This window comes from Lampris incognitus, chromosome 8, assembly GCF_029633865.1.
Source record: "Lampris incognitus isolate fLamInc1 chromosome 8, fLamInc1.hap2, whole genome shotgun sequence".
NCBI lineage: Eukaryota > Metazoa > Chordata > Actinopteri > Lampriformes > Lampridae > Lampris > Lampris incognitus.
Window position 1 is genome coordinate 12,338,121 of NC_079218.1, and position 27,013 is coordinate 12,365,133.

At 44.9% G+C, this 27,013-nt stretch overlaps 1 protein-coding gene and 1 non-coding gene across 3 annotated transcripts; both read left to right on the top strand.

Moving 5' to 3' along the window:
• Positions 1-4,140: 4,140 nt before the first annotated feature.
• aldocb (aldolase C, fructose-bisphosphate, b) lies at positions 4,141-25,137 on the top strand. Of its 2 annotated transcripts, none has more exons than XM_056284160.1 (9): positions 4,141-4,288; positions 13,161-13,277; positions 14,039-14,250; positions 15,591-15,645; positions 15,744-15,904; positions 16,339-16,422; positions 21,159-21,333; positions 22,918-23,117; positions 23,917-25,137. In XM_056284160.1, exons 2-9 carry the CDS (start codon positions 13,166-13,168, stop codon positions 24,007-24,009), a joined length of 1,092 nt encoding a protein of 363 aa, XP_056140135.1. In that variant the 5' UTR covers positions 4,141-4,288; positions 13,161-13,165; the 3' UTR covers positions 24,010-25,137. The 2 variants fall into 2 exon arrangements, with proteins under 2 accessions (XP_056140135.1, XP_056140136.1); XM_056284161.1 differs by having other exon boundaries at positions 13,165-13,277.
• LOC130117345 (U1 spliceosomal RNA) lies at positions 18,752-18,915 on the top strand. Its single transcript, XR_008810645.1, has one exon. It is a non-coding gene; the product is annotated as a U1 spliceosomal RNA (small nuclear RNA).
• Positions 25,138-27,013: the final 1,876 nt, after the last annotated feature.

A 27,013-nucleotide genomic window follows, 5' to 3' on the forward strand; every position in this document is an offset into this window, starting at 1 on the left:
TGCTCCTGAATCGGTAAAATGTTGTAAATAATAAGTGATTAGTTTAACGCAGGTTGTGATGGAACCAGATTTGTTTTGTGTTGTATTTGCCATACCCTGGTGGTTGTTCTGAGTAGTTCCTTTTGTTGACCCCGGAAACAGGAAGCGCTCCACTTCCCCTCGAAAGCTTGCCAGAGATGGCCGCATTCACCAGAAGCTTCAAGAACTTGGAGATCTGCTCCTAGAAGTCGAAGCGGCAAAGCATGAAGGTTACTTACCAGGACTCAGCTTTCTCGACACAGCAAAGGGAATAAACCCTATTGTGGAGAAATTGCCCCACAACATCCAACAACAGTGGATAATTCTGGGGTCTCGCTATCAGAGGGAGCATCACGTTCCATACCCCCTTTTCTCATTCTTCGCAGACTTCGTGTTCGACTATGCAGAGATGAGGAATGATCCTAGTTTTGCTCTCCCTATCTCCTGCTCAGCTGCATTCAAAGGTGACAGGTCTTCATCCAAACAATAGAAAATCAGACCTCCCATATCAGTCAGTAAAACAGAAGTAGGAAAACCCTCCTCCTCAGACTCCTCTAAAGGGCCTGTCATGGATCCAGATAGACAGTGTGCTCTCCACAAAAAACTCATTCCCTCAAAAAATGTCGAGGTTTTCGAGAAAAGTCACTCACTGATCGAAGGCGCTTCCTGACAGAGAACTCCATATGTTTTAAATGTTGCGCTTCAACAACACACCAGGCTAAGGAGTGTAAAGCCGTCACCCATTGCTCAGAATGCAACAGTGACTGACACATCTCAGCACTTCATGCAGGACCAGCACCTTGGGCTGCGAGTTCTAGTGCACCTGCTGTAGAACATGGTGGTGAGGGTCTTCAAGGCAAATCCTGTTCGAAACTCTGTCTGGTCAACCCCCATCCGAAGGGGCATCCTGAGCAAAAGATAAGGACATACGTGATACTAGATGATCAAAACATGTGTCACTAGCTAGATCAGCTTTTTTTTTTACATGTTTGATATCCAGAGTGGCACTGGTCCCTACACTCTCAAAACGTGCACTACAGACACCACTGGAAGGAAGGCCACTGGATTCATGATGGAGTCAGCTGATGGGGAACTTCAACTACCACTGCCAAACCTTATTGAGTGCAACCTAATTCCCAATAATAAGGTTGAAATCCCAACACCAGAGGCTGCACGTTGTCACATGCATTTCAAACCTACGTATAGCTCACAAGATTCCTCCTTTGACTTTGTGGCCGAGATCCTTCCATTACTTGGCAGAGACATCATCCGTGTACACAAAGTGCACAGCCAGCGCAATGGTCATCACAATGCACCCTACACCCAATGAGTGGATCTAGGCTGGGTCATAGTTGGTGACGTCTGCCTTGGCGGGGCCCACCAACCAACTCTCAATATATTCAAGACCGATGTCCTGGACAACGGATATCCCAGTTACTTCAGGCCTTGTGAGAGCAGAATATTCCTCAAAGAGAAGATAGTGAGTGAGCAGTACAAACCTCCTAGCACACTAGCTTCTGCCCAACCAGGCTTAGGCAAGCTGTCATCTTCAGAATTGAACTTGCTGAGCCAGCTCCTCCCTCAGAGACCGACAAAGAGTATTGGTATTTACCGAGCTTCAGTGTTTACCACCCCCAGAAACCTGGAAAAATAGGGATTGTCTTTGACTCAAGTGCACAGTTCAAGGGCATAGCATTGAGTGGTGTGCTCTTACAGGGTCCAGACCTCAACAACACCTTAACTTGATTGATTGATTGATTGATTGATTGATTGATTGATTGATTGATTGATTGATTGATTGATTGATTGATTGACTCGGGGTCCTCATGCACTTTAGGGCAGAACCAGTAGCTGTGATGACAGACATCCAACAGATATTTCACAGCTTACTAGTGAGAGAGGATCATTGGGACTATCTCCAATTCTTGTGGTTTCGCAACCACCAACTTGATGACGAAGTTTTGGATTATCACATGAGAGTTCATGTGTTCGGCAATTGTCCCTCACCAGCTGTGGCCATTTATGGGCTGAAGAGGATGGCCACAGAGGATGAAGAGGACTTTGGACCTGAAGTGAGGAACTTTGTACATTGACATTTCTATGTCAACGATGGCCTGAAGACTTTCCCCAGCGTAGAGGAAGCCATCAAGGGGCTGAAAGGAACACAAGACATGTTTGCTCAATCCAATCTCAGACTGCATATGATAGCATCTAATAGTGTTGAGGTTATGAGAGCTTTCCTGGCTGAAGACCTGGCCACGAACCTACAAGATCTGGATCTGGGTCAGGACCTTCCTCCTATGCAGTGCAGCCTGGGTCTTGGATGGGACCTTGCTACAGATACACTGACTTTCCAAGTGGCTGCTACTGAAAGGCCTTTTACATGTCGTGGTGTGTTATCTACCATCAACAGCTTATTTGACCCACTAGGATTTGCCACTCTTGTCAGTGTTCAAGGTCGCTCTATCTTGACAGAATTAACCACTGACACTTGTGAATGGGATGCACCGCTCCCCCAGGAGCGGTGCTATGCTTCTGACGCAGAAAGTTGGCATACCTCCACTCCCCCCTTGCAAGTTTGATGATGGTGACGTCTTCAGACATCAGTGGCGACAAGTTCAAAGTTTAGCCAACACATTCTGGGAAAGATGGAGGAAAGAGTACCTCAGTGCAGTGGTCTCCAGGGTTGACAAAAATGGAGATGGGAAAGACCAAATCTGCTGGATGGAGATGTTGTCCTACTAAAAGACAACCTATTCAAGAGACATGACTGGCCTACAGGATTAATCACAAGAACTTTTCCTAGTGACGATGGAAAGGCCAGAAAGGCTGAAGTGAAAATTTTCAAAAAAGGTATACCAAAACTGTTAAGGCCAGTCTCTGAAGTCGTCCTTCTATTACAAAGGGACTCAGTCAAGTGACTCGATAAGGGGTATAAACTATCTGACTTACCTTTCAGTTTGACATCCTAAAGATGCCAGGTGGGGAGTGTGATGGAACCAGATTTGTTTTGTATTGTATTTGCAACCCCTTGGTGGTTGTTCTGAGAAGTTCCTTTTGTTTGTTTGTTTGTTTGTTTCCTTTTGTTTTGTTGTTCCTTTTGAAACAGGAAGTACTCCACCTCCCCTCAAGATCATGCCAGAGACGGCCGCGTGTACTGCTGGCTGCAATCCAATGCAATCCTCTCCTTCGTAGTTCATACATGGCGTCATTTGTAAATTGCATTGTTTATTGGTATAAAAGTAGCATATGCATCATTATTTGTTCTTTGTTGTTTAGTACAGCAGCGTAACATTTTCATTTGTATATCCCCATTCATTGTCCAGTTTCACACTTATCCTGATTACACTGCCAAATTCAACGCATCTGTTTGTTCCTTGGAGCTTGATTAGGAGAGTGCTTAGCTGTCTGCACAGCTGAGTACACGTTCATGGGGACAACTCTCAGTGAGGACAGAAGACAGGTTTAATGCAGGAATGTGTTTTAGTAGCAGGTAGTCTGAGTCAATTAAAAGTGCCATTGAATAATAATCAGAACATTACAAATCCTTTTAATGTTTCCCTCAAAAAATAGTCCAAAAAGCACCCAAACAATAAATAAAAGCAAATAATGCATTCAACTCAATCAACGCTGCAAAATGGCTGTAATATATCACTGTACCTACTATTCCCATTTAGATAGATCAGTAAAATATTAAAAGAAATAATAAACCTGGTAGGTAAGCAGTGAAAGGGAGCCATAATTTGATGAGTTTTATTTGTTCTGTTGGATTATAATACAGTACATCTCTATATCTACCTTTCTCTATTGCTCTCTTATTCACACTATATACATATGTGTATTGAGACAATACATCTATCCATCTTGATAAATACACGGATAGAAAGGTACATTCAGTATATCTAATACACTTACTTATATAGATGTATGTAGTAAAAGTGGTGTATGTGTGTGTGTGTGTGTGTGTGTGTGTGTGTGTGTCTTCCATGTTTGGTTCTCTTTTTTTCTTCAAAGATGCAGCATCATGCTGCCGAGTCCTGACGCCTACTTCGACATCGCCGGGCGCATGCGCAATGGGCAGTCCGCGTCACATATGACGTAACTAGGTGAGGGGGCCCCGCCCCTCATCCTAGGGTTTTGTAAGGGGTCACGTTGCGCTGCAGCAGTGGAACAGGAGACCGTTCAGCTCCGCGTCAGGCACCTCCGCATCAGGCACCTCCGCATCCTCCCTGCGACTCACCTGCCGATTTTAGTTAATAAAATCCACCAGGTAAGAAAACAGCCTTTGACCCGATACACGCGAGGCAGCTGCACAGCACGGTTAATGTGGCGTTGCTGATGACGAAGATGACGAAGTGACGCTCGCCTCCCTCAGAAGCCGACGACATCCCGAATTACCATTAACTGTTATACGCCGTTAGATTTAGCTAAAAAAAAAAAGAAAAAAGTAATGCATAATAATTTCTTTATGAACAACATGATGTTTTATTGCGCATTTTGCCACATTATCTACTTATATATATTGCTAATACGCAACAACAAGCATAGGGTAAATCCTGGCTGGGAAGGATGACAGCAGAGTAGACGAGGGCTGTTCACGCGAGTGTACCGCCGCTGCTAACGTGTCCGCGTCTCAGCCGAGTCCGTGACGGCCGAGCGGCGGTAATTGACGGGGATGGGTGGGCGCGAGCTGGCTCTGTGTGATCGTGCACGTCGACCTTCTCAGGCACGGGTGGGCGGATGTGGTGTCGCGTGCCTGCGCTGCAGGAGTCGGGTTTGTCATTTGAAAGAGGAGGCGTTAACCGACTTATTGGCCGACTCGCGTCGTTTCCAAGACTGACGCTGAAAAACTCGTGTGGGTATTTTGTCGTCAGCGCCTCGGCCGAAATAGACTCCGGGATCAGAGACCCCCTGCAGGTACGTTACGGTGCACGGATGTGATCCTCTTAACGCTGCTGGATCAGAGCCTCCTGCATAGAAGCGACCGAACGCGTGAGACAGGTGAGACACACCTGAGATGGGTGAGACAGGTGCGTGCCGCTGAGGTGGACGATGGGAAGCAGCTCCTCCCCCACCTGACGGGAGCACCTTTTACCTCTGCTTTACACCAAAACCGCCCAGAGCCAGAGACAGGCAACGTGATCTAGAGAGGTCCGGTGTGGGTGCAGGTCTTTGTTCCAACCAAGCAGCTACACACCTGAGTCTACAAACCAGGGTCCTTAGCAAAGACTGTTGGTTGAGTAATAGAATCAGGTGCGTAACTGCTTGGTTGGAAAAAAGACCTGCGCCCGCTCCGGCCCTTTCTGGATCCTGTTGCCCACCCCTGGTCCAGACCTATGGCACACCTGTGCTGCACGTGCGGGTGGAGTGCGTCCCACTAAGCGTCCCTCTGAGGTCATCCATGAGTGAGGGACGCATGGCCCACGGCAGCAGTTGCAGCGGCGCCGTGAGAAAGACTTGACACGAAAAGTCGCTTTATTACTTATCATTTCAGTACATGTCTACTAACTTAGAGTTTTAATACAGTGGCACTGCAGAAAATGTAGAATGGGGTGGCCAAAAAGGGGCCGGTGATATTTGGGGGGGTGGTACTCAGTTATATTACAATACAGTCACAGCGTATATGGTTTTGCAGTCCAAAAGGATGAGGACAAATGACCATCCGTCCATCCATCCCTTATCCGAACCGCTTATCCTGCTCTCAGGGTCGCGGGGATGCTGCAGCCTATCCCAGCAGTCATTGGGCGGCAGGTGGGGAGATGCCCTGGACAGGCCGCCAGGCTGTCACAGGGAAATGAAATAGAAAATAGAATTAAAAAAAAAAGTTTAAGAAAGAAGGGGGTGGGGGAAGGGGAGAGGAAAACAGGGAGGGAGCTCAGCTATCCCCCGGGTCAGGTAGAACTGCCAAATTATTTATACTGTCCAAGAAGGGTCTCCATGTTTTATTAAAGGATCTCGGGGAGCCTTTAAGGGAGAATCTGAGTTTTTTCAAGCTTGATACGTTGTAGAACCTCTGATCCCCATCGGTCATGAGTGGGAGGTGAAATACCTTTCCACTTTAAAAGAATGAGACGGCGGACTATTTGAATCTAAAAGAAGGAGAAATATTGGGCTCAGTCTATCCTGTATGCTAGTATGATGCAGTATACAAGCCTCAATACATGTCTAAATACAAGGGGCCTATCATTTTAACATCTGTTGTAAGATATTTGTGGTAGTGCTGATCTGAGACCAGTGGGGTGGGAAACAAGGGTAACCCCCCCCCCACCCCCCCAGAGCTGTCCTTGGTGCAATGGAGGTAAATTTACATAAAATCAAACAAGCTATGGGATGTCTCACTAAAACTTGGGATGTTGCATTTTGGATCAAGTAATAATCTGGTAGGTAAAGTATATCACTTAAAAAAAAAAACTCAAGTCAAACACAATTTTCCAAATATATATAAATATTGTCTGATATATTTGTCCTCTAATGTTGCTTTTATTAGGTCCTAGTTGGAAATCAATCAAAACGTGAGTTTGTGGTGTTTTCTTTCCTGACGTTTGTCTGAATGTTAGTCTGCTGGAGGATCTCCATGCTCTGGCGTTGACTAACATGAAATAACGGAGAACATATCTGGTCACACATCTGGTGAGGAACCCTCCTCACATCATGATTCCATGAGCACGCACACACAAACTCACCGCGAATAAACACAAACACGGGCCTCCAAACTCCAAGTCAGAAGGTTGCTTGCTCAAACCCCGTTGGGTTCGTACTTAGTCGCTTCTGATTGCTGCCGTGAGCCTAGCTAGTGTCACCTTGAGCAAGGCATTGATCACCAGCTGTAGTTTTTGACCACTATGTGGAGAGGTATTGTGTTGGTAGACAAACACACAACAGGTTGGGGTTGAACTTTTGAAAACTACAAACTCATCCTCAACCTTTGACCCCAGCTGCTTCTTCTCCATGGTCAGTGCTAGCTAGGTGGAGATCTCAAAACTGATGCACCTCCTTCTTCTAGGAGATCCATATCTGCTGAAGGAGCCTGTTTATTTTTACATGTTTTGCTGTTACATGAATCGACAAGCCCAGCAACACCCCCCCTGGCACTTCAGGCCTGTGAGTGGCACACAGCCGCCGACAGCGATGAAGGTCAGCTTCACATTGAAGGCATCCGGCTTGTCGTCCATTTGTACAAAGTCAAGGACGGCAACAATGTTATGTAGATAAGAGATGACAACTGGTAGAGGACGTGGTGTTCATCGTGACACTGTACGACCCTGAAGCAGTGTGTCTTTAATGTGACGCAGGCAGGCAAGCAATCTTATCTTCATTATTTCTTTAGGAAACCAACATAGTCGAGGCTACCACCAGCACAGACTCCTTACATTAATAAGGCTGGACAGTAATTCAGTATTAGAGTTTACCGTCTTTCAATGATATTGTATATGATATCTAAGACCTAATTTTTATATATATATATATATTTCTCCCCAATTACCCCATTCTTCCGAGCCGTCCCGATCTCTGCTCCACCCCCTCTGCTGGTCCAGGGACGGCTGCAGACTACCACATGCCTCCTCCGATACATGTGGAGTCACCAGCCGCTTTTCACCTGACATCGAGGAGTTTTGCCAGGGGAATGTAGCATGTGAGAGGATCACGCTATTCCCCCCAGTTCCCCCACCCCCCTGAACAGGTGCCCCGACCGACCAGAGGAGGCGCTAGTGCAGCGACCAGGACACATACCCACATCCGATTTACCAACCGCAGACACAGCCAGTGGTGTCTGTAGGGACGCCCGACCAAGCCGGAGGTAACACGGGGATTCGAACTGGCGATCCCTGTGTTGCTAGGCAACTGAATAGACCGCTATGCTACCTGTATATCGTCATATCTAATGCCTAATTCTGTTGTCATGATTATAGATAGAGATTCTACAGCTGAACATTTCTTACAAAATGAGCCCTGAAATGTCTGAGGGCGTATCATGTTAAAACTAGCTTCGGTTTGATATTATATTATACGTTACACTGCCAAACAGGTCCATGTGATGATAATTTAGCATAACGTTAACAGATATTGAGACTAACATTTTCCATATGGCCTCGCATTCCTCATTAATGTACTCATCAGTGGATGAGGGAGGCGATCCGTGTCATGGTTAAGACGGTTATACACGGACATTCACACCATTGGGAGTTGTGTATTTTCCGTAGTTCCTTGCAGGGTTTTGGACGACGATGCTCCGTCAATAACGCCTCCTGTTGGTCGTCACATTTCAGGTCAGCCAGGCTCGGACAGCTGAACATCTAGCGGTAAGAGAATCCAAACGGTAATTTGAGGGCCGCAGGTTCAAATCCCGGAACTGTCTTTTGTAATCCTGGTTCAGTCTGCGTAAACAACTGCAGTGCCCGTCGCTCATACCAGGGTCTTGCAAATGGCGGCTGTGCCCTTGGGCAAAGCCGACGCGTCACATCAGGAAACGCCAGCCTTTAACAACCGTACTGAAATTGGGAAATGTTTTTCATCTGGAGTTCATACGGGTGTAGCTGTGATATAGGTATGGTTTAGTCCTCGTGCGTTCTTCATGCACAGGGACTGTCTGCAGGTCCGGGTTCAGGTGTAGCTAAATGAAACGCAGGAGGCGTAAGGACACGAGGGAGGTGTGAATTGAGCAGCCTTTCACAACCGGCCCTCCGCGTTGACCCCGTCACTACAGTCCTCCGATAAGGTGTTTTGTGCTGCGTCAGATTCAGAAGGGGCATCGGGAATGTTCGGCCAGGAGGGACTGTTTAGGTCTGAAGGTATGCAGATATGGATACGCGCTGCACGTTTTGCAAATCGTGGTGCAATGTTTCCTCAGCAGAATCTAACCACACGGGGGACCAGGGTCAGTCAGGGTGAATGGAGAGAGCACGCAGCTCCTTTATTACAGATAGCAAATGTTTACTGAGCGTGAGGTTTGTCAAGCTAAGCTGAAGATACGGGGCGGGGTTATACACACACACACACACACACAGACACACACACCGACACCCTGCTGGCGCCCTTAGGCTGGCCTTTGTTAAATGTAAATAGTGTGTTGTTGGCTGGAGCGATTGGGCCGTGCTGCTGTTGTGTTGTGGTGTGGTGTGTTCCCTCCGGGGGACAAACACTGTGGGACAATGTCCTCCTCGTGAAGATAAACCTGCACCTCTAACACAGCAGAGGGTCTGACCTATCGCCGAGCTGGCTCTCTTGTGGATTTTAACTCGGCATTGTTTTCAAGGGGTGTGTGTGTGTGTCTGTGTGTGTGTATGTGTGTGCGCGTGTTCTGAAGGTTGTTATCTCATGGCTGTAAGCCGGGGATTAGCGAACTGAATACACAGGCTGTCAGGCCACTCCCACACGCGGCCATACGGCCTCCTATGTGGCTGTGCATGGGAGTGTATAGGGGATATGTGTGCATTTGTTGTGTTGGGGTGTCACGTTAGATCGACATCGTGTAGGGTTCCCCATCGGACGCAGGACGTTTCACATCATGCACAAACCTGAAGTGTTGCTGGGCGAGATGGGATTATAATCACATCATCATCAGGGACTTTACGCATGACGATACTTACCCCAGTATCTCATTACATATTCAGAAATACCCTATAACACCATATTTAAGAGTCCAGTTGAGGTTCATCATGTTGAACTGTTTGGCAATGTAAAGTGTAATATCAAACCAAAACTAGGAATAATACTCCCTCAAATATTTCAAACCTCGCCTTGCAGGAAATTTTCGGTTATGGATTCTCATTATCGTTCGTTTAGATGATCAAACTGTGTATCTTGATATGAGAATATATGAATTTCAACCTGATACACTGCCCCTGAAACATGATAGGATAATAGTGAGCTATTGGCTCACCCTAGCCTTAGTTCTAACCATGTTTCTGTAGCACGAGGTGACATATGAGCTCTGATGGCTTTCTGTTCACTGCACTGACAAAATTCTCCTTTTAAGGACAAATAAATCGAACCTTCGGCTTCATCGGGAGTCGGGAGCATTTATTTGTCATTTCATTCCATGCACCAGTGCACAGGAAATGAAATGAAATATCGTGTCTCCCAGCCCACAGCAGTGAAGCACAAAGACAAAAACACATATCCAAACTACAAGGACACATATATCTAAACTAAAAAAAAATCTACAAAAACTACAAAACACATATATCCAACATATCAACAACAACAAAAAGTCACTGTCCAAGAGAGCGACGCCAGGATGACTGTCGGAACTGCCGGTCTGCATGGGCTAGCTGTTAGCTTAGCCTGCCCCTCTTCTGCGTCCTGTCAGACCGCCCTCGATGTTCCCTCCTCGGGTTGCAGCTCCAGGCAGGGCCCTGGTCCCTGGGCCCACAGGACGCAGGAGACCAGGCTCCCCCAGCCGATCCAACACCGGCTCTCCCAGCCAGACACACCTCCCCACATGCCACACGATGACACCAAAAACACAGTCAGCACCAGGCGAGGCCGCCGCCAGACCGCCCTCGGTGTTATCGGAACTGCTGGTCTCCATGGGCTAGCAGTTAGCTTAGCCTGCCCCGCTTCTGCGTCCTGTCAGACCGCCCTCGGTGTTTCCTCTTTGGGCGCAGCTCCAGGCAGGGCCGTGGTCCCTGGGCCCACAGGATGCAGCAGACCAAGCTCTCCCAGCCATCAAACGAAGACCCAAACTTAGACGTGGACAAATAATAATAATATGAATAAATCAAACTTTTATAGTGCTTTTCTAACACTCAAAGTCGCTTTACAATAAACGGGGTGAAACAAGACAACAGATAAACATAACACAGTCATAGAGGGATGGATGGAAAGGGGGGCTACGAGAGGGAGAACCGGCAGCCACACATGACGCCAGCAGTACTCTCCCACTTAGGCAGATACAAAAGGGCAAGAAAAATAAAAAACAACAGCACTCTAGAGGTTGATTTTCAGTAGGGGTTTACTCCCGTAGCTGATTCCTCTCCTGAGGTATCCACCAAGCAGTGGCACTATTTTTAACCCATAGCAAAGACACTACATAGACGATACTGGGTGAGGCCGCCGCAAACCCAAGTTGGCTCCGCCATCTTCCCACACCGGTACCGGGTGAGGCCGCCACAAATGTGAATTCGCACTCCCATTTTCCCACACCGGAAGTTGAAGCTTTTTTAAACAGCAGTTAAAATGATAATTCAAACCAGCTGTGTCCGTCCCAAATCACCCGTTCAGTTCTCCTTTGTAGGGTTGTAGCACTCGAGTTTGGACTTGTTCTCCAGTCCACATTTTGAAGAACTTGGTCTTGTCTTAAACTTAACAGCACCGTGACTTGGACTCGGTCTCGGACATTGTGGACTCATAATAATTTTTCGAGACCGGTTGGGTACAGGACTACAATTTACTTTTTGTATTTTTGAAATGAAACTCAAACCTCCGCTGAGGAGATCCGTCAGTTCTCGTAGTCAGCGTGTGGGATACAGGAGAAATGGGCAGGAGGGAAGACATGAGGGACTTTAACAAGGGCCAAGTTGTTCTGGCCAGACGGCTGGGTCAGAGCATCTCTGAAAGTGCTCCCAGTCTGCAGTGGTCTGAGGAGGCAGAAACCAGTAGGGTAGGGTCTACCTCCACAATCCACTACCACTTAGTTCCCAATCATGTCACAGGTTTTCAGCAATTATTTCCCAGCATTTATAATGTGTTTCGAAATAAATCTCTGAATTTCCTTTACACGGTCCTTAAGTACCAGTCAATACCAATTTTCCCTGAACAGTGCAGGTTTAGACCATTCGTTTGGAGGTCAATGGGTAAAACAACTGAGATAGAATCAGTTTTTTTTCCCCCACCATCAATGAAATACAGACTCACATGTGGCAAACATGCAGCAAATTATGCCATTTTACTTTTACTTATGACATTTTACTCATGGTTTTTGATATGGGATTTTGGTCTTGGGTAAAATCTCACATACAGGTTCTCCATTTTAGTCTGGCATTGGCCCAGCATCCCTAATATCAACACAGAATAATACATACACAACAGACAAGGCATCTGGAAAATCATGTGGCAATCTGGCAAAGAAACGCAGGTTAGTATGACGGAAACGGGGATGAGTCAGCAGTACCGATAAGGATGCTTGGAAAATGCAGAACTAGGTGAAAGGCTGGAGGAAGCGGAGGAGAGGGAAGGTGGGGCGTCCATCCACGCTGTACCCGTGTCCTTTAATGGTTAATGAGCCTGGCGGCAGAGTTAATAGATGGGCTGTTACATAATCAGCCCGGCTCGGCCCTCCTCTGTAATGGCCGCGGTGACATGGTGTGGATGGCGGGGGGGGAGTTATGCAACCGCTTAGTTACGGCAGAGTGAAGAGGGGATGGTGGAAGAATGTAAGCCGGTTGGAAGTGGAGGGCCTGTGTGTGCGTGTCAGATTTTCCCTCCCACCTGAGACGTCTCGAGGTGTGATGACTGAACTTCACCTCCTGTGATGAAATGTGTGATTAGTGTTAACCTCGTGCACACCTTCAGAGAGTAAGTACATTGGGCTCTGCAGTCATTTTTGGCCTTGGCTGAACATGTGACTAATGTCTGTCCTGTGCATCGGCCCCCGAGGAAAAGCACAGAGCAGGACCAGGAAGTAGAGGTCCGAAAAGTTGACAAGTAAAATAGGAAGCAGGTAAAAAGTAGGTCTTTGGTCCAGTGTAGTTCATGTGCACTGGCACGCCGGGCATGTTGTCAGTCGTTCAGACCAATCGGCACACGGATCAGGAGAATTGTGAAGGACTTGTATTGTCTTTTTTTTTTTTCCACGCTGACAATCCTCATTTAGATGAATGGAGAGGGGCCGGAGTGAAGTTACCAGATCATAAACAACAGAGGGACTAATGTAGCCCGAGTTGGGCCAGTGTCCAGTTCCACATACCACACAACAATATATAACCCCTCTCTTTCTCTCTCTCTCTCTCTCCATCTCTCTCTCTCACACAATCAATCTTGGTTCTATGATGGAAGTTGAACTCTTTGTGAATGTTAATGTAAAGGAGTGACTATATTTGATTATTTCATTGTTAGTTTGTTTCTCATTAAATAAAGAGCTGTTGGAAATTCAAATTCTCTCTCTGTCTCCATCTCTCTCTCTCTCTCTCTCTCTCTCTCAGCCAGAATGACTCATCAGTACCCCGCATTGACTCCTGAGCAGAAGAAGGAGCTGCAGGACATTGCAGAGAGGATAGTGGCCCCAGGGAAAGGCATCCTCGCTGCCGATGAGTCCACCGGTGTGTGTGTGTGTGTGTGTGTGTGTGTGTGTGTGTGTGTGTGTGTATGTATGTATGTACATATATGTATGTATGTGTGTGTGTTTACAGTCTTGAAACACTAGTGTTATTTTAACCTGTTTCTCCTCACATTATGTTGACTTAAAGCTGCTATGAGACGTTTGAGATTTTTGTTGACACTGCACTTCCTTGGGTCCTCAGCAATACACCTGCCAAGTGTGAAGTCGCTCAGATGAGTGGTTGCTGAGAAACTCAAAGGACAGACATATAGACATGCGGACATACAGACAGAGATGCAGAGATTCCTTCCATTTTAGTTGGACGCGTCCCGTCTGTGTGCAAATCATTTTGTCAGATTTCACAGGGAATCCAACCTAGAGACAAAGATTTGAAATCAGTATATAGAAAGAGCTAATCTTCTCACTGATGGTCTCATTTGATTCAGTTGGACATACAGAGCCATCAGAATTAAATTACGACTCATCAGTGAAAAACTCCTTGGCACCTTTAATTTCCTCTACATGGTACTTGGCACCAACTTACCAACGTAGAAAATCATGGAGGGTGATCTCCCCCACGTTTATGTGCACTTTGACCCCAGTAAGCCTTGAAAGAGCGTAACGCTACGTGGTTATGAACTACAGTAGAAAATATGAGTTGTATCCTGACCAACTAGTGAACATAGCCAGCCTCACCTGCATTACATGCAGCGTTATAGTGTGTATGTGTGTGTGTGTGTGTGTGTGTGTGTGTCTCCACAGGCAGCATGGCGAAGCGTCTGAACCCCATCGGGGTTGAAAACACAGAGGAGAACAGGCGCCGCTACCGCCAGCTGCTCTTTACAGCCGATGAGCGCATCGACAGCTGCATCGGAGGAGTCATTTTCTTCCATGAAACCCTCTATCAGAGCACGGACGACGGCACGCCCTTCTCCAAGCTCATTAAAGACCGCGGCATTGTCGTCGGCATCAAGGTACACAAATCATGTCAACTTGAGTTGTCCAGGGTGTCCGGGTGGCACGGCGGTTTATTCCGTTGCCTACCAACATGGGGATCACCAGTCCAAATCCCCGTGTTACCCCTGGCTTGATCGGGCAACCCTACAGACACGATTGGCCATATCTGCGGGTGGGAAGCCGGATGTGGGTATGTGTCTTGGTTTGCCGCACTAGTGCCTCCTCTGGTTGGTTGGGGTTCCTATTCAGGGGGAGGGGGAACGGGGGAATAGTGTGATCCTCCCACATGCGATGTCCCCCTGGCAAAACACCTCACTGTCAGGTGAAAAGAAGCGGCTGGCGACTCCACATGTATCGGAGGAGGCATGTGGTAGTCTGCAGCCCTCCCCGGATCGGCAGAGGGGGTGGAGCAGCAACCGGGACGGCTCGGAAGAGTGGGGTAAATGACCGGATACAGTTGGGGAGAAAAAAAAAAGGGGGGGGGGTCCACAAAAAAAAAAAGACTTAAGTTGGCCACTGAAGCCTGTTTCACATAACCACAATGTGGATCATCTGTAAATCGAGTGATCCTCTACTGCCAAATTGAAACTAGCCAGTAGCATATCAGTATCCAAATTCGTCGAAAATTGACTGGTCATAATTGGCTGTCCTCAAATCAAACTCCCTTCCCTCACAAAATCCCACTTGATTATGTTTCATTCAGATATATCAGAATACTTTATTCATCCTCGAGGGGAAATTGAATATATATATATATATCCATCCATCCATCTGTATGTCAAATCGTGGAAAATTGCAGTGCTCTGAATCCTGTTTCATGGGACCTTTAAAACGCAGGGATTCAGTTTGATCATCCTCTTATCAATATAGCTGATTAATGATAAATAATCAATTGTTAGGCAGTGTTTTTGGTTTTTTCCATGTTGGCTTCGTGACTCAAATTGTGACTTTAGGGTACATTTCACCCTTGAAAAAGACTTAAGTTTCTGCAGCAGATTCAAAAAGTCTTGAATTGCAGGCAAAACAAGACAGGCTGCTTTCATACAGCCAACAACACACACTGAGTTGGTGTGTTTTACACACAGAGACACAGCGGGTATGAGCAGACGGTGGGGGTAAACTGAGCTTCAGAATGTAGGCCAAAGGTATTGGGAGATCATGTTCAGAAATTAAAAATGCTCTAGAATCAGATGCGCTAGAAAATGTACGACATTATGTATAATTACATATCATAATTAATACAGTGTGACTCTGTACTTAAAAGAATAGGGTTAATTATTTTAATTTGATGTGAAGAAGCGTATTTACAAATGTTCAAGGGATATTTTTTAAACCAGATTTGTTTACCTCTCTGCAGGTGGACAAAGGTGTGGTGCCTCTGGCTGGAACAAACGGAGAGACCACCACTCAGGGTACGATCAGATCATTACCTACATGTAAGATGTCAAATATAAAACAAACCCTGCTGTATTTCTGACGCGTGTCTGTGTTACATGCGTGGGATTTGTAGGTCTGGACGGGCTGTCAGAGCGCTGCGCCCAGTACAAGAAGGACGGTGCCGACTTTGCCAAGTGGCGCTCCGTGCTGAAGATCTCCGAGACCACACCCTCAGAGCTAGCCATCTTTGAGAATGCTAATGTGCTGGCACGCTACGCTAGCATCTGCCAACAGGTTGGAGTGGCTTTGCGTAAATTGTCATTAATATTGGGAGATACAGAAAACATTTTTATCACGATAAACTTGAGATTTTACTCGATATCGTGATATCTGCTTAAATATGCAAAAATTGAACATTTGAAAAATTAAACTGAAGTTCATCACATTGAACTGTTTGGTAAAGTGTAATATCAAGCTATAAACTAATTTTCAGATAATACTTCTATAAATATTTCAAATCAAATTTTGTGAGAAATTTTCTTTGATTGATTCTCATTGTAATTAAAGAAATGAAATTGTGTATCACAATATGACAACATCCCAGTTTCATCCCAGTTCAGTACCACTGAAAGATGATCCACTACAATATTGAATTTCTGCCCAACCCTACTTGCCTTTGTGTAAGTTGTGTGTCTTATTGGTGTTTAACCTGTTGTGACATCTTCCAGAATGGTATTGTCCCTATTGTGGAGCCTGAGATCCTGCCTGATGGAGACCATGACCTGAAACGCTGCCAGTACATCACCGAGAAGGTGAGTTTCAATGAGGAATATGTCAATATCTGCAACTGGAGCTGGTGTGATCAGTCAGTTAGTCAATAGACAGGAATTATATCAGTTATAAATTTGGCAATCGATTAAGCAATTTATTCATTTATCAAGTAAAAATACCAAACTTTTTTTTTTTGGTTACAAATACACAAATGATCAGACTTGCTGGTCTTTATCTGATTCATATCATAAAATGAATATACTTGGCCATCTGGGTGGCATAGTGGTCTATTCCATTGCCTACCAACACAGGAATCAGCGGTTCGAATCCCTGTGTTACCTCCGGCTTGGTCGGGCGTCCCTACAGACACAATTGGCTGTGTCTGCGGGTGGGAAGCCGGATGTGGGTTTGTGTCCTGGTTGTTGTACTAGCGCCTCCATTCGGGGGGGAGGGGCAACTGGGGGGAATAGCGTGATCCTCCCACGCGCTACGTCCCCCTGGTGAAACTCCTCACTGTCAGGTGAAAAGAAGTGGCTGGTGACTCCACATGTATCAGAGGAAGCATGTGGTAGTCTGCAGCCCTCCCTGGATCGGCAGAGGGGGTGGAGCAGTGATCAGGATGGCTCGGAAGAGTGGGATAATTGGCCGGATACAATTGGGGAAGAAAAAGGGGGGGGCGATCCCAAAAAAATAAAATGATTATACTTTAGGGGGGTTTTATGACTGCTGGTCAGAGAAGTAAAAAGTTTTCAGACACCACTTTGGGTTCTGGGAAGTCTTGATCGTCTTTATTTTCAGCATTTTATAGACAAAATCAGTGGTGTCCAACCATACGTGCCACAGAGGGCCATGCAAACGCAGGTTTTCTTTCCAACACAACACAACACATCGGATTTCTCTTGTTAACACTTAAAACATTACCGGGGAGGATTAACCAGATATCAGCTGGTCAAGTGTTGGTTTGGCAAGAAAACCTGCAAACACATGTCCGTCAATGGCATGTGGTAGGAAAACATTGGACTAAATGATTGATTGATTGATTTAAAAAAAAAAAACAAAAAAAACCAGTTAATAGATTAATTAGTAATGGAAATAATTGTCAGCTGCTCTATATGCAACACATATTGCATTTATATAAAGGTTCAAGAGAAGTTATTTGCCATGTGTCACGAATACATTGGAAATCTTACACGCTTCTACTTCAGCCCATGATAGCAATATAGCAGTACACATAGGGATACACAAGACACAATAGATGCAAGAAAGACAATAAGATGCAACATATACGTTGTGTACAACCAGTCAAGCTATACTATAACAATAACAGTAGCTTAGCAAGAGTAATAATAACTATTTATATAGCACTTTTCTAAATCGATACCAAGTGCTTTACAAAGAAATAAACCCAGACAAGGCAAAAATATAAGAATAAGACCAAATAAGTAAGAGTAAAAATAAAAACAGTATGAATAAATAAAAACAAATATTAAACATATGTAAAAGCTTTCACAAAAAGAAGTTTTAAGATGAGATTTAAAAGAAGCTAGAGACTTGGTTTGTATTGGTTCAATAGGAAGAAAGTTCCATAGTGTGGGGGCTCTAACAGCAAAAGCCCGATCACCTTTGTGACAAACCGAGATCTAGGAATAACCAGAAGGGCTCCATATGCAGATCTTGATGGTCGAGAGGGCATATACCAGGTCAGTAAATCAGAAATGTATGTAGGAGCAAGACTGTTTAAGGCCTTAAAACTGAGCAATCTACTACTACTATTTTCAGCTGCTCCCGTTAGGGGTCGCCACAGCGGATCATCCATTTCCATCTCTTCCTGTCCTCTGCATCTTCCTCTGTCACACCAGCCACCTGCATGTCCTCTCTCACCACATCCATAAATCTCCTCTTTAGCCTTCCTCTTTTCCCCTTCCTTGGCAGTGCCATATTCAGCGTCCTTCTCCCAATATACCCAGCATCTCTCCTCCACACATGTCCAAGCCATCTCAGTCTTGCCTTAAAACTGAGCAATAAAAGTTTAAAATCAATTTGAAATCCAACAGGGAGCCAGTGTAGGGAGACAAGCACAGGAATGATAGTCATTCCTCTTTATCCTGGTAATGAGCTGAGCAGCGGTGTTTTGTACCAACTGCAGGTGGTGGAGGGAGCCCCTGCTGATACCCAAGTAAAGTGCATTACAATAGTCAAGCTGAGAATAGATAAAAGCATGTACAACTTTTTGCAGTTGATAGAAATTACCTAATTGTGGAGATAACCTTGAGCTGGAGAAAGCGCAACTGAATAACATGTTTGATTTGATTATCAAAACCAAGGTTAGCATCCAATCAAAGAAAGTTGAGTCAGTTCATCTGGATACAATTACTTACCCGGCAGGGGGGATACCATGATCAAGAAGGTGGTTTACCCAGGGTGAGGCTTAACCATTGCACTCCAGTTGTGCTGACCCCTGCAAATTCGCCAAATGTGGGAATCTTGATTGCATAATTTCTGGTAGTGGGAGACTGCATTCGCGCTCTCCCCTGTAAAAAATTTGGGCAGCACGGTGGCACAGTGGTTAGCGCTGTCGCCTCACAGCAAGAAGGTCCTGGGTTTGAACCCCAGGGTTGTCCAACCTCAGGGGTCATCCCAGGTCATCCTCTGTGTGGAGTTTGCATGTTCTCCCTGTGTGTTGGTGGGTTTTCTCTCGGTGCTCCGGTTTCAACCATCATAAAAAAAAAAGACATTCATGTTAGGGTTAGTACTCCTGTCTGTGCCCTTGACCGAGGCATGGCAAGACGAACTGGAGTTGGTCCCCAGGTACTGCATAGTGGCTGCCCACTGCTCCTAGCTACACAGCAAGGATGGGTTAAATGCAGCGTGTAATTTCCCTACAGGGATCTCAAAATAAAAAAACAAAAAAAACAAAACAAAAAAGCTTTTATTGACCGATATGTTTCATCACACATCTAAATGATCTCTTCAGTCTCAGCATTCATTAACATCGAATGAGTCATGATTCGGTCTCAGTATTTGTTAGCATCGAATATTACCCCAAGATTCCTAGCAGCCTGCTTAAGACTATCTGATGGACCACCAAGTTTAGTACCAAAAGAGCTGATGGAATTTGGGGGACCGAACAGAATGACCTCAGACTTGCCATTAAATTTAAGAAAATTTTCAGACATCCAGGATTTAACATCAGAGAGGCAAGTTCTGAGGTTTGCTAGAGCGCTAGGATCTGTGGGTTTTAGTGGCATGTATCACTGAGTGTCATCAGTGTAAAAATGGTAAAACACGTCGTGATTTTGAATGACCTGGCCAAGGGGCAGCATCTATATAGAAAACAGAGAGAGGCCAAGAACTGAGCCTTGGGGGACACCACAAATCAACTGAGCCATTGAGGAAGTAGTTACCCAGAACAACAGAAAAAGTTCTGTTGGTGACGTTAGAGTGTAATAAACTAAGAGCTAAGCTCTTGATGCCAACCCAAGTCTCTAAGCGATGTAAGATGATGTTGTGATTGACTGTGTCAAAGGCAGCACTTAAGTCTAAAACAGGGGTGGGCAATCTTATTCAGAAAGGGCCAGTGTGTCTGAAGGGTTTTATTCCAACCAAGCAGTTACACACCTGATCCCACTAATCAACCAGTAGAGTCTTTGCTGAGGAACTTGATTAGGAGACACAGGTGTGTAATTGCTTGGTTGGAACAAAAACCTGCACCCACACCGGCCCTTTCTGGATAAGCTTGCCCACCCCTGGTCTAAAAGAATTAAAATCGAGAGTCACGTCTGTCTGCAGTCAGCAGTAGGTCATTAGTGACCTTAACTAGAGCTGTGTCAGTACTATGATGTGCTCTCAAACCAGACTGGACATTTTTAAAAACACTATTAGTGTTCAGAAAAGAAATCAATTGAGATGAAATTACTTTCTCCAGAGCCTTAGCTAAAAAAGACAATTTGGACATTGGTCTGTAGTTGCTTAAGAACAGGGGATTTAAATTAGGTTATTTCAGCAATGGGTGAACAATGGCATGCTTAAAACTGTCTGGAAAAGAACGAGAGGCCAGAGAATTATTAAGAATTTGCAGAGTAATGGGTCTAATAGTTGAAAATACCTCCTTGAGCAGTTTAGTAGGAAATATGTCTAAGATGCAGGAGGAGAAGTTCATATTTGAGACTTTACTCTTAACACTGAAATTGTAATGGGTTGAAACTGGGTAAAAGAGGCAGAATTAACATGGGGAATGGAACGAATACAAGAGCCAGGCTGGATTTGGGACCTGATATTCTCCACCTTATTTACAAAATGAATGAGAAATGTTTCAGACAATGCAACATCAGGTTCAAAAAAGTAAATGGAGGGACCATTAATAACAATCAATTACCCTAAAGAGAACGTTAGGATTGTGGTTATTTCTTTGTCAGTTTAGAGAAGAACTCTGATCTTGCATCCTTAACTGCCTTCCGGTAAATTAACATTTGGCTTTTAGGGGTGTTATGTGCTAATTCAGACTTGTTGACCTTCCATTGTCATTCTGATTTTCTACAGTCTTCTAAGGGCACAAGTGTGATCATTCAGCCAGGGGAGGTTATTTGATTTTTGTTTGCTAGTTAAAACGGTGCAATTTAGTCGAGGATGAATAGGTACTGAACATTGAATGAAATTAACAGTGCATCTGGATTGAGGGGATAAATAGAGTAGCAGAACTTGGTGGTATAGTCTGTGTTTTAAGGCATATTAGTATTATTTATGTCGTTCGCTCTCCCCTCTTTTATATGTCCTTCAGGTCCTAGCTGCAGTCTACAAGGCTCTGTCAGATCACCACGTGTACCTGGAAGGAACACTGCTCAAACCCAACATGGTCACAGCCGGACACTCCTGCCCCAACAAGTACAGTGGCGAGGAAGTCGCCATGGCAACCGTCACCGCCCTGCGCCGCACTGTGCCTCCCGCCGTCACAGGTGATGTTGTTAGGACTGCAAAACACTTCAAACAAAGTGTTGTTCTGAACATCAGATAGCATCGAATAAGTTCGGACTTGGGCAGTTCTGTGCCGTGACATTTTTGTAGCTTTCCATACCAACATTTTAAAGTCCAAGCCCACTTTCTGCAGTGATCAGCAAGGTGTGAAAATGGGTGGGGTTTCAGGTCAGTCTACAAATTCTATTCTTTTCATTCTTGACGCACCTACTTCTCTCGCCGTGTTGACTGCTCTTTGCTCACCATGTGTTATGTTTCACGGGGGAAACTGGCAGGTGAGAACCCAAACACACAACTCTGAGGGGAAGGTTATAATAACACTTAGTTTAATTATTAATTACAGGCAGGGGTCAGTACACAAGGAATCAGTCCGAATGGGTGACCAGATACACAAGGGGAAGGCAGACTAGCAAAAACAGGTTCAACGCAGAAGTTCTAGTTACCAGGGGCCTCATGTATCAGTCGTTACTATGGGCAAATTTGTTCGTACACACCCATGGAATTTTTTAGCCCTAAAGATTGTCTGACAGACAATAACAAAGCATGATGGGTATTTGTAATTCCTTCCTCCTAACATCTATTGTCTACCTCTTGCAATGAGCAATCACCCAGGCCTGCAAAGACATCAGTGGTAGCCAATTGGTGTCTAAATTCAGGGGTTACCCAGGTTTTACACTGGTCTCTGAGACAAACTTCAGGGCTAAAAAAATCCCATGGGTGTGTAATAACAAATTTCCCCATAGTAACGATTGATACATGAGGCCCCAGGTTTTCAGTCCAAACATGCAAACAGATCTGATGAAGACAGGCAAGAGTAACGAGGTCTAGAAAATGGGCAAAGGCTCAAAAAACGGGTAAATGGGCAGAACGTGAAGTAGAGCATGCTGGATTACTTGGCTGTACACACAAGATGATCTAGCAAAGGAACAGGGAAACCAGAGGAATATATGAGCTGGAGCTAATCAGGGAATGGGGAACAGGTTTGCGATACACGGGGTTAACTGAGGACAAAAACGGGCAGGAACTGACATGACAAGACAGGTGAGAATTTCAAAATAAAACAGGAAGGACAACAGACAATGACCAGAAAATAACTGAGGCTATGGGTGACAACGACTGAGAAAAAATAACTGACTGAACTAACCTAGGAGCCATAATAAAATGACTGACTGGACTGAACTGAGAGACATTGTAACAACATAACGGCTTCACAGAAAAACTCTTGCCTTAATCTGAATTTGTTTGACTCATTACATCGCTATTACAAGACTTCCTGTTTATAATCCAACTCTCTATGACGGACAGCTGCTTGCCCCACCTTTGACTTTAGCCACTCGGAAAAGGTATTAATGACTTTACTGGCTGATGTGGTCTGATGATAAGTCATATGAACTAGTTCGCTTGAAGCATGTAAAGCGCTTTACAGCAAGGCAACAATTCACAGGAGGTGGAAGAGTTGAGTAGCTGATCTGTTCAAATAAAACTTCAGGGGGTAACTTTGTGTGTGTGTGTGTGTGTGTGTGTGTGTGTGTGTGTGTGTGTGTGTGTGTGTGGTCTTTCTGCAGGTGTGACGTTCTTGTCAGGTGGCCAGTCTGAGGAAGAGGCCAGCGTCAACCTGAATGCCATTAACAACTGTCCACTGGCCAAGCCCTGGGCGCTGACTTTCTCCTATGGCCGCGCGCTGCAGGCCTCTGCTCTGAACGCCTGGAGAGGAGAGCTGAGTAACGAGAAGGCGGCCACCGAGGAATTCATCAAGCGTGCTGAGGTCAGACACCAGTGTGAACTGGGCAGCCAGTGCCTCGTATAACAGAATGAAAATGAAACATTTCCCATAAAGGGATTATTTTGTTATACACCGCTTAAGTGCAGCTCAAATTTTATCCCCAAATAAGAGATTCTGGATCCAAACCAGTTTCAGTCCAGTGTAAGAATGCATAGGGGTGTGTAATATTTGTCCATGTCCAACGCGAAGATTGACTTTTTCCACGTCTCAGGATTGCAGTCTTGTGCATTTCAAGATCGGTTAATATACATTTTGATCGGTTTGGAAGCTGCATTAAGGAATCGCTAGCAATTGTTAGCTTAGCATAAGCTGTATGTCTACTGCTGATGAATACACGACACGACTAGCGCTCACTCTCGTAGCCCGGTAACACAATATCCACACTATGTTTGCTAGCAAAATAATTCTTTAAAATTCACCAACACATCAAAATATGTAATAACCTGGTAATATGTCATTATTGCATAAATATTGATCTTATGTTTCAAAAGCAGAATGATTGGCAAGCAGGATCTAAAAACAGAATTCTCTAACATGTTACAAATATGCAATAACCTTGTGTATATGTCGTTTCCTCATATATAACTCAATATATGTGAAGCAGTATGACTGGCTAACAGGATCCAAAAAGCCTCTTCATTGTTTTCATGTTGAAAAATAAATGGATTCGGACGTAGTCTGAGAGCCCTAGAATGGCAACAACACTACAGAGATCTCTCGATAACTTAATAAGGTGCTGATAACTGTTCCTCCATTATTAATGACCTTCTCTCCTCCTCAGGCCAATGGTCTGGCTGCTCTGGGGAAATACGAGTCCTCTGGAAGTGGCACCGCCGCGGGACAATCCCTCTACGTGGCCAATCACGCCTACTAAACATCCACGTTAATCCCACGTCCCACTGCGACCAATTAATAGTCTAATCTGCTCTGCTAACTCCCCTTCACACTCCCCCATGAATCAAAGGCCTGTGCTGTCTACTGTATGTAAAGGGTTGTCGGAGTGACACGGTTAGATTTGTGTATTTAACGCATAATGTGAAAAACAACAGTTAAAAAAGGGAAAGGCTCGACTTCTTGAAATCTAACCAAGGAGATATCAAGCGAGCGATGGCAAACAAAAGGAATTGATATTTTATGTACTATTTATACAGCTAACAAGCTACAGATGCAGTTTATAAACGGTTGTGAAATTTTAAAAATAAGTCGGGATAATAAGTCAGTATTTCTTCATTACCTCCTCCTCATTGTACCGCTCTCTCCTACCCCCAAAATGAAAACTAGCCACTACCAGAGCAGGTCAGATTAGCAAGTGTATCCCGGTGTTTTGCTTCTGTCTGGATGCAGTGTAGGCTTATATCTGTGAAACGCTATGCTAACGTCCTGCCTGTGGCATTGGGACCAAACCAGTAATCAGCAGCGTGATTACATCCATTGAAACAACGAATCTGACCAGATAACATCAGCCAGAAAATAAACAGCTGGAAGAGTCGAACTCAGATTTGAGATTTTCTAGAGGTTACTTGAGCGTAGTTGGGTGTCGACCATGTCGGGGGGAATAGCTGTAGCTCCAACAGAGGTGGGTAGACTGTAAACCACTATACACCAAGATTCATCCTAATGATTCATCCTCATGCTTCTGTTCTCACTGTTCTAATCACCAACACTGTAGACACGCTGGATGTCTATTCTGAGTGTAATGACACTAGCTCAGTAACACCATCTATGTGTTCAGTTGTGTGGAAGTGTTTGTGTTGTGCAATACGTGTGTTTCACCCCATTCCTGACCCCTCCGAACCCCAACCAGGAATAGAAGAAGAGATAAGATGGCTTCTGACAGTTTATCCTTCAAGCGGACCCGGTTGTGGGGTTTAGAGGGGAAGTCGGTCACTGCTGTGCTGAAATACTGTGATGTTTGTGGTGTTCAAATTGTTCTTTAAACACTTGGTGTGTCAAATAGTGGAGAAAAAAAATAAAATGAAATAAAAATGACAATTAGAAATCACTTTTGTGTTGGTGTGTATCTGTCTCCATAACGTCCTCAGCTCGTCTTTCTGCCTAGTCATCTACATGCATCGAATTACTATTAAAATACTACCCAGTAACTACTCTTCAGATGCACATGAAAGACTCGATACTGCCTCTCTGGCAACTGATTCCTCAAAAGAAGGAGTCAGATTCTTGCATATTCTTGAAAAGTCTCAATGTTATGGGACATGTTTGCTCATCATAAGTAGCCTGGTGTCTGTCCTTTGCCTTTTTTCTTCTGTCCACATCTCAACCTATGATATTTCATAAATCACAGGCCTGCTAGAACACTTTCAATTAGAAGAACTTGTTTGGGCAGCTTCACAGACTTCTGCAGTCGTCTGTCTCCATCTAGTTTTATTGGGTGTGGTAGAATTGCTTTTAAGGCTTTTAGAATATATCAATTCATTTATGATATATTTGACTATATATAATTTTGAAATGTATTGTGAATTTTTAATGCCAGGCAGGAGTCTCCGTGGACCGTGATGTTTGCGGATGACACTGTGATCTGTAGTGAGAGTAGGGTGCAGGTTGAGGAGAGCCTGGGGAGGTGGAGGTATGCACTGGAGAGATAGGAACAAGATGGAATACATATGCGTGAACGCGATGGAGGACAGTGGAATGGTGAGGATACAAGGAGTAGAGATGATGAAGGTGGATGAGTTTAAATGCTTGGGGTCAGCTGTTCAGAGTAACAGGGACTGCGGAAGAGAGGTGAAGAAGAGAGTGCAGGCAGGGTGGAGTGGGTGGAGAAGAGTGTCAGGAGTGATCTGTGACAGAAGGGTGCCAGCAAGAGTTAAAGGGAAAGTTTACAAGATGGTTGTGAGACCAGCTATGTTATATGGTTTGGAGACAGTGGCACTGACAGAAAGACAGGAGGCAGAGCTGGAGGTGGCAGAGTTGAAGATGCTAAGATCTTCATTGGGAGTGATGAGGAAGGACAGGATTAGGAACGAGTATATTAGAGGGACAGCTCAGGTTGGACGGTTTGGAGACAAAGCAAGAGAGGCAAGATTGGACATGTGTGGAGGAGAGATGCTGGGTATACTGGGAGAAGGATGCTGAATATGGAGCTGCCAGGGAAGAGGAAAAGAAGAAGGCCAAAGAGGAGGTGTATGGATGTGGTGAGGGAGGACATGCAGGTGGCTGGTATGACAGGAAGAAATGGAAACGGATGATCCGCTGTGGCGCCCCACTAGCGGGAGGATCCGATAGTAGTAGTAGTAGTAGTAGTAGTAGTAATAGCAGCAGTAGTAGTAGCAGTAGTAGTAGTAGTAATAGTAATAATGATAAAAACGTTATTTGTATAGCACCTTTCATACATAAAATGCTGCTCAAAGTGCGTTACATTAAAGTAGCAGATTATGAATTCTTAACGCCATGAGGCCGACAGCCTGTTTTTGAAAGTTATGGTTTCTGTGAATATCCATTCAAACGCTGTTGTTCGGTAAAAAAAAAATCTTTGATTTTCTATGGTTATAAGTTATTGTCTACAATAGTCACGGTAAATTCGTGTTTTGTTTCCCCGTGATCAAAATCACCAGCAGGGGCGCTCTTCAGTCTCCCTTCCTCCACTGTGACGTACTTAATTTACCGGGCAAGCCGACGGTGTGGAGCCGTGGCTGTTTTCCCACGGCAGGCTGCAGGGGGGGAAAATGCGTATCAAGTTTTTACTTGTGCCTTTCGACGATATGCACATATGCCTGTGCGTCTGTAATGGGTTTTTGTTTTTGTACAAGTGGCACAAATCAGTTTGTTTCACAAGGTCCGAGCATTGCCATTGGAATACAGTGAAATGCACGGTAGACTTCGCCAGGCATACAGACTGATAAGGGAAAAAAACACGTAGC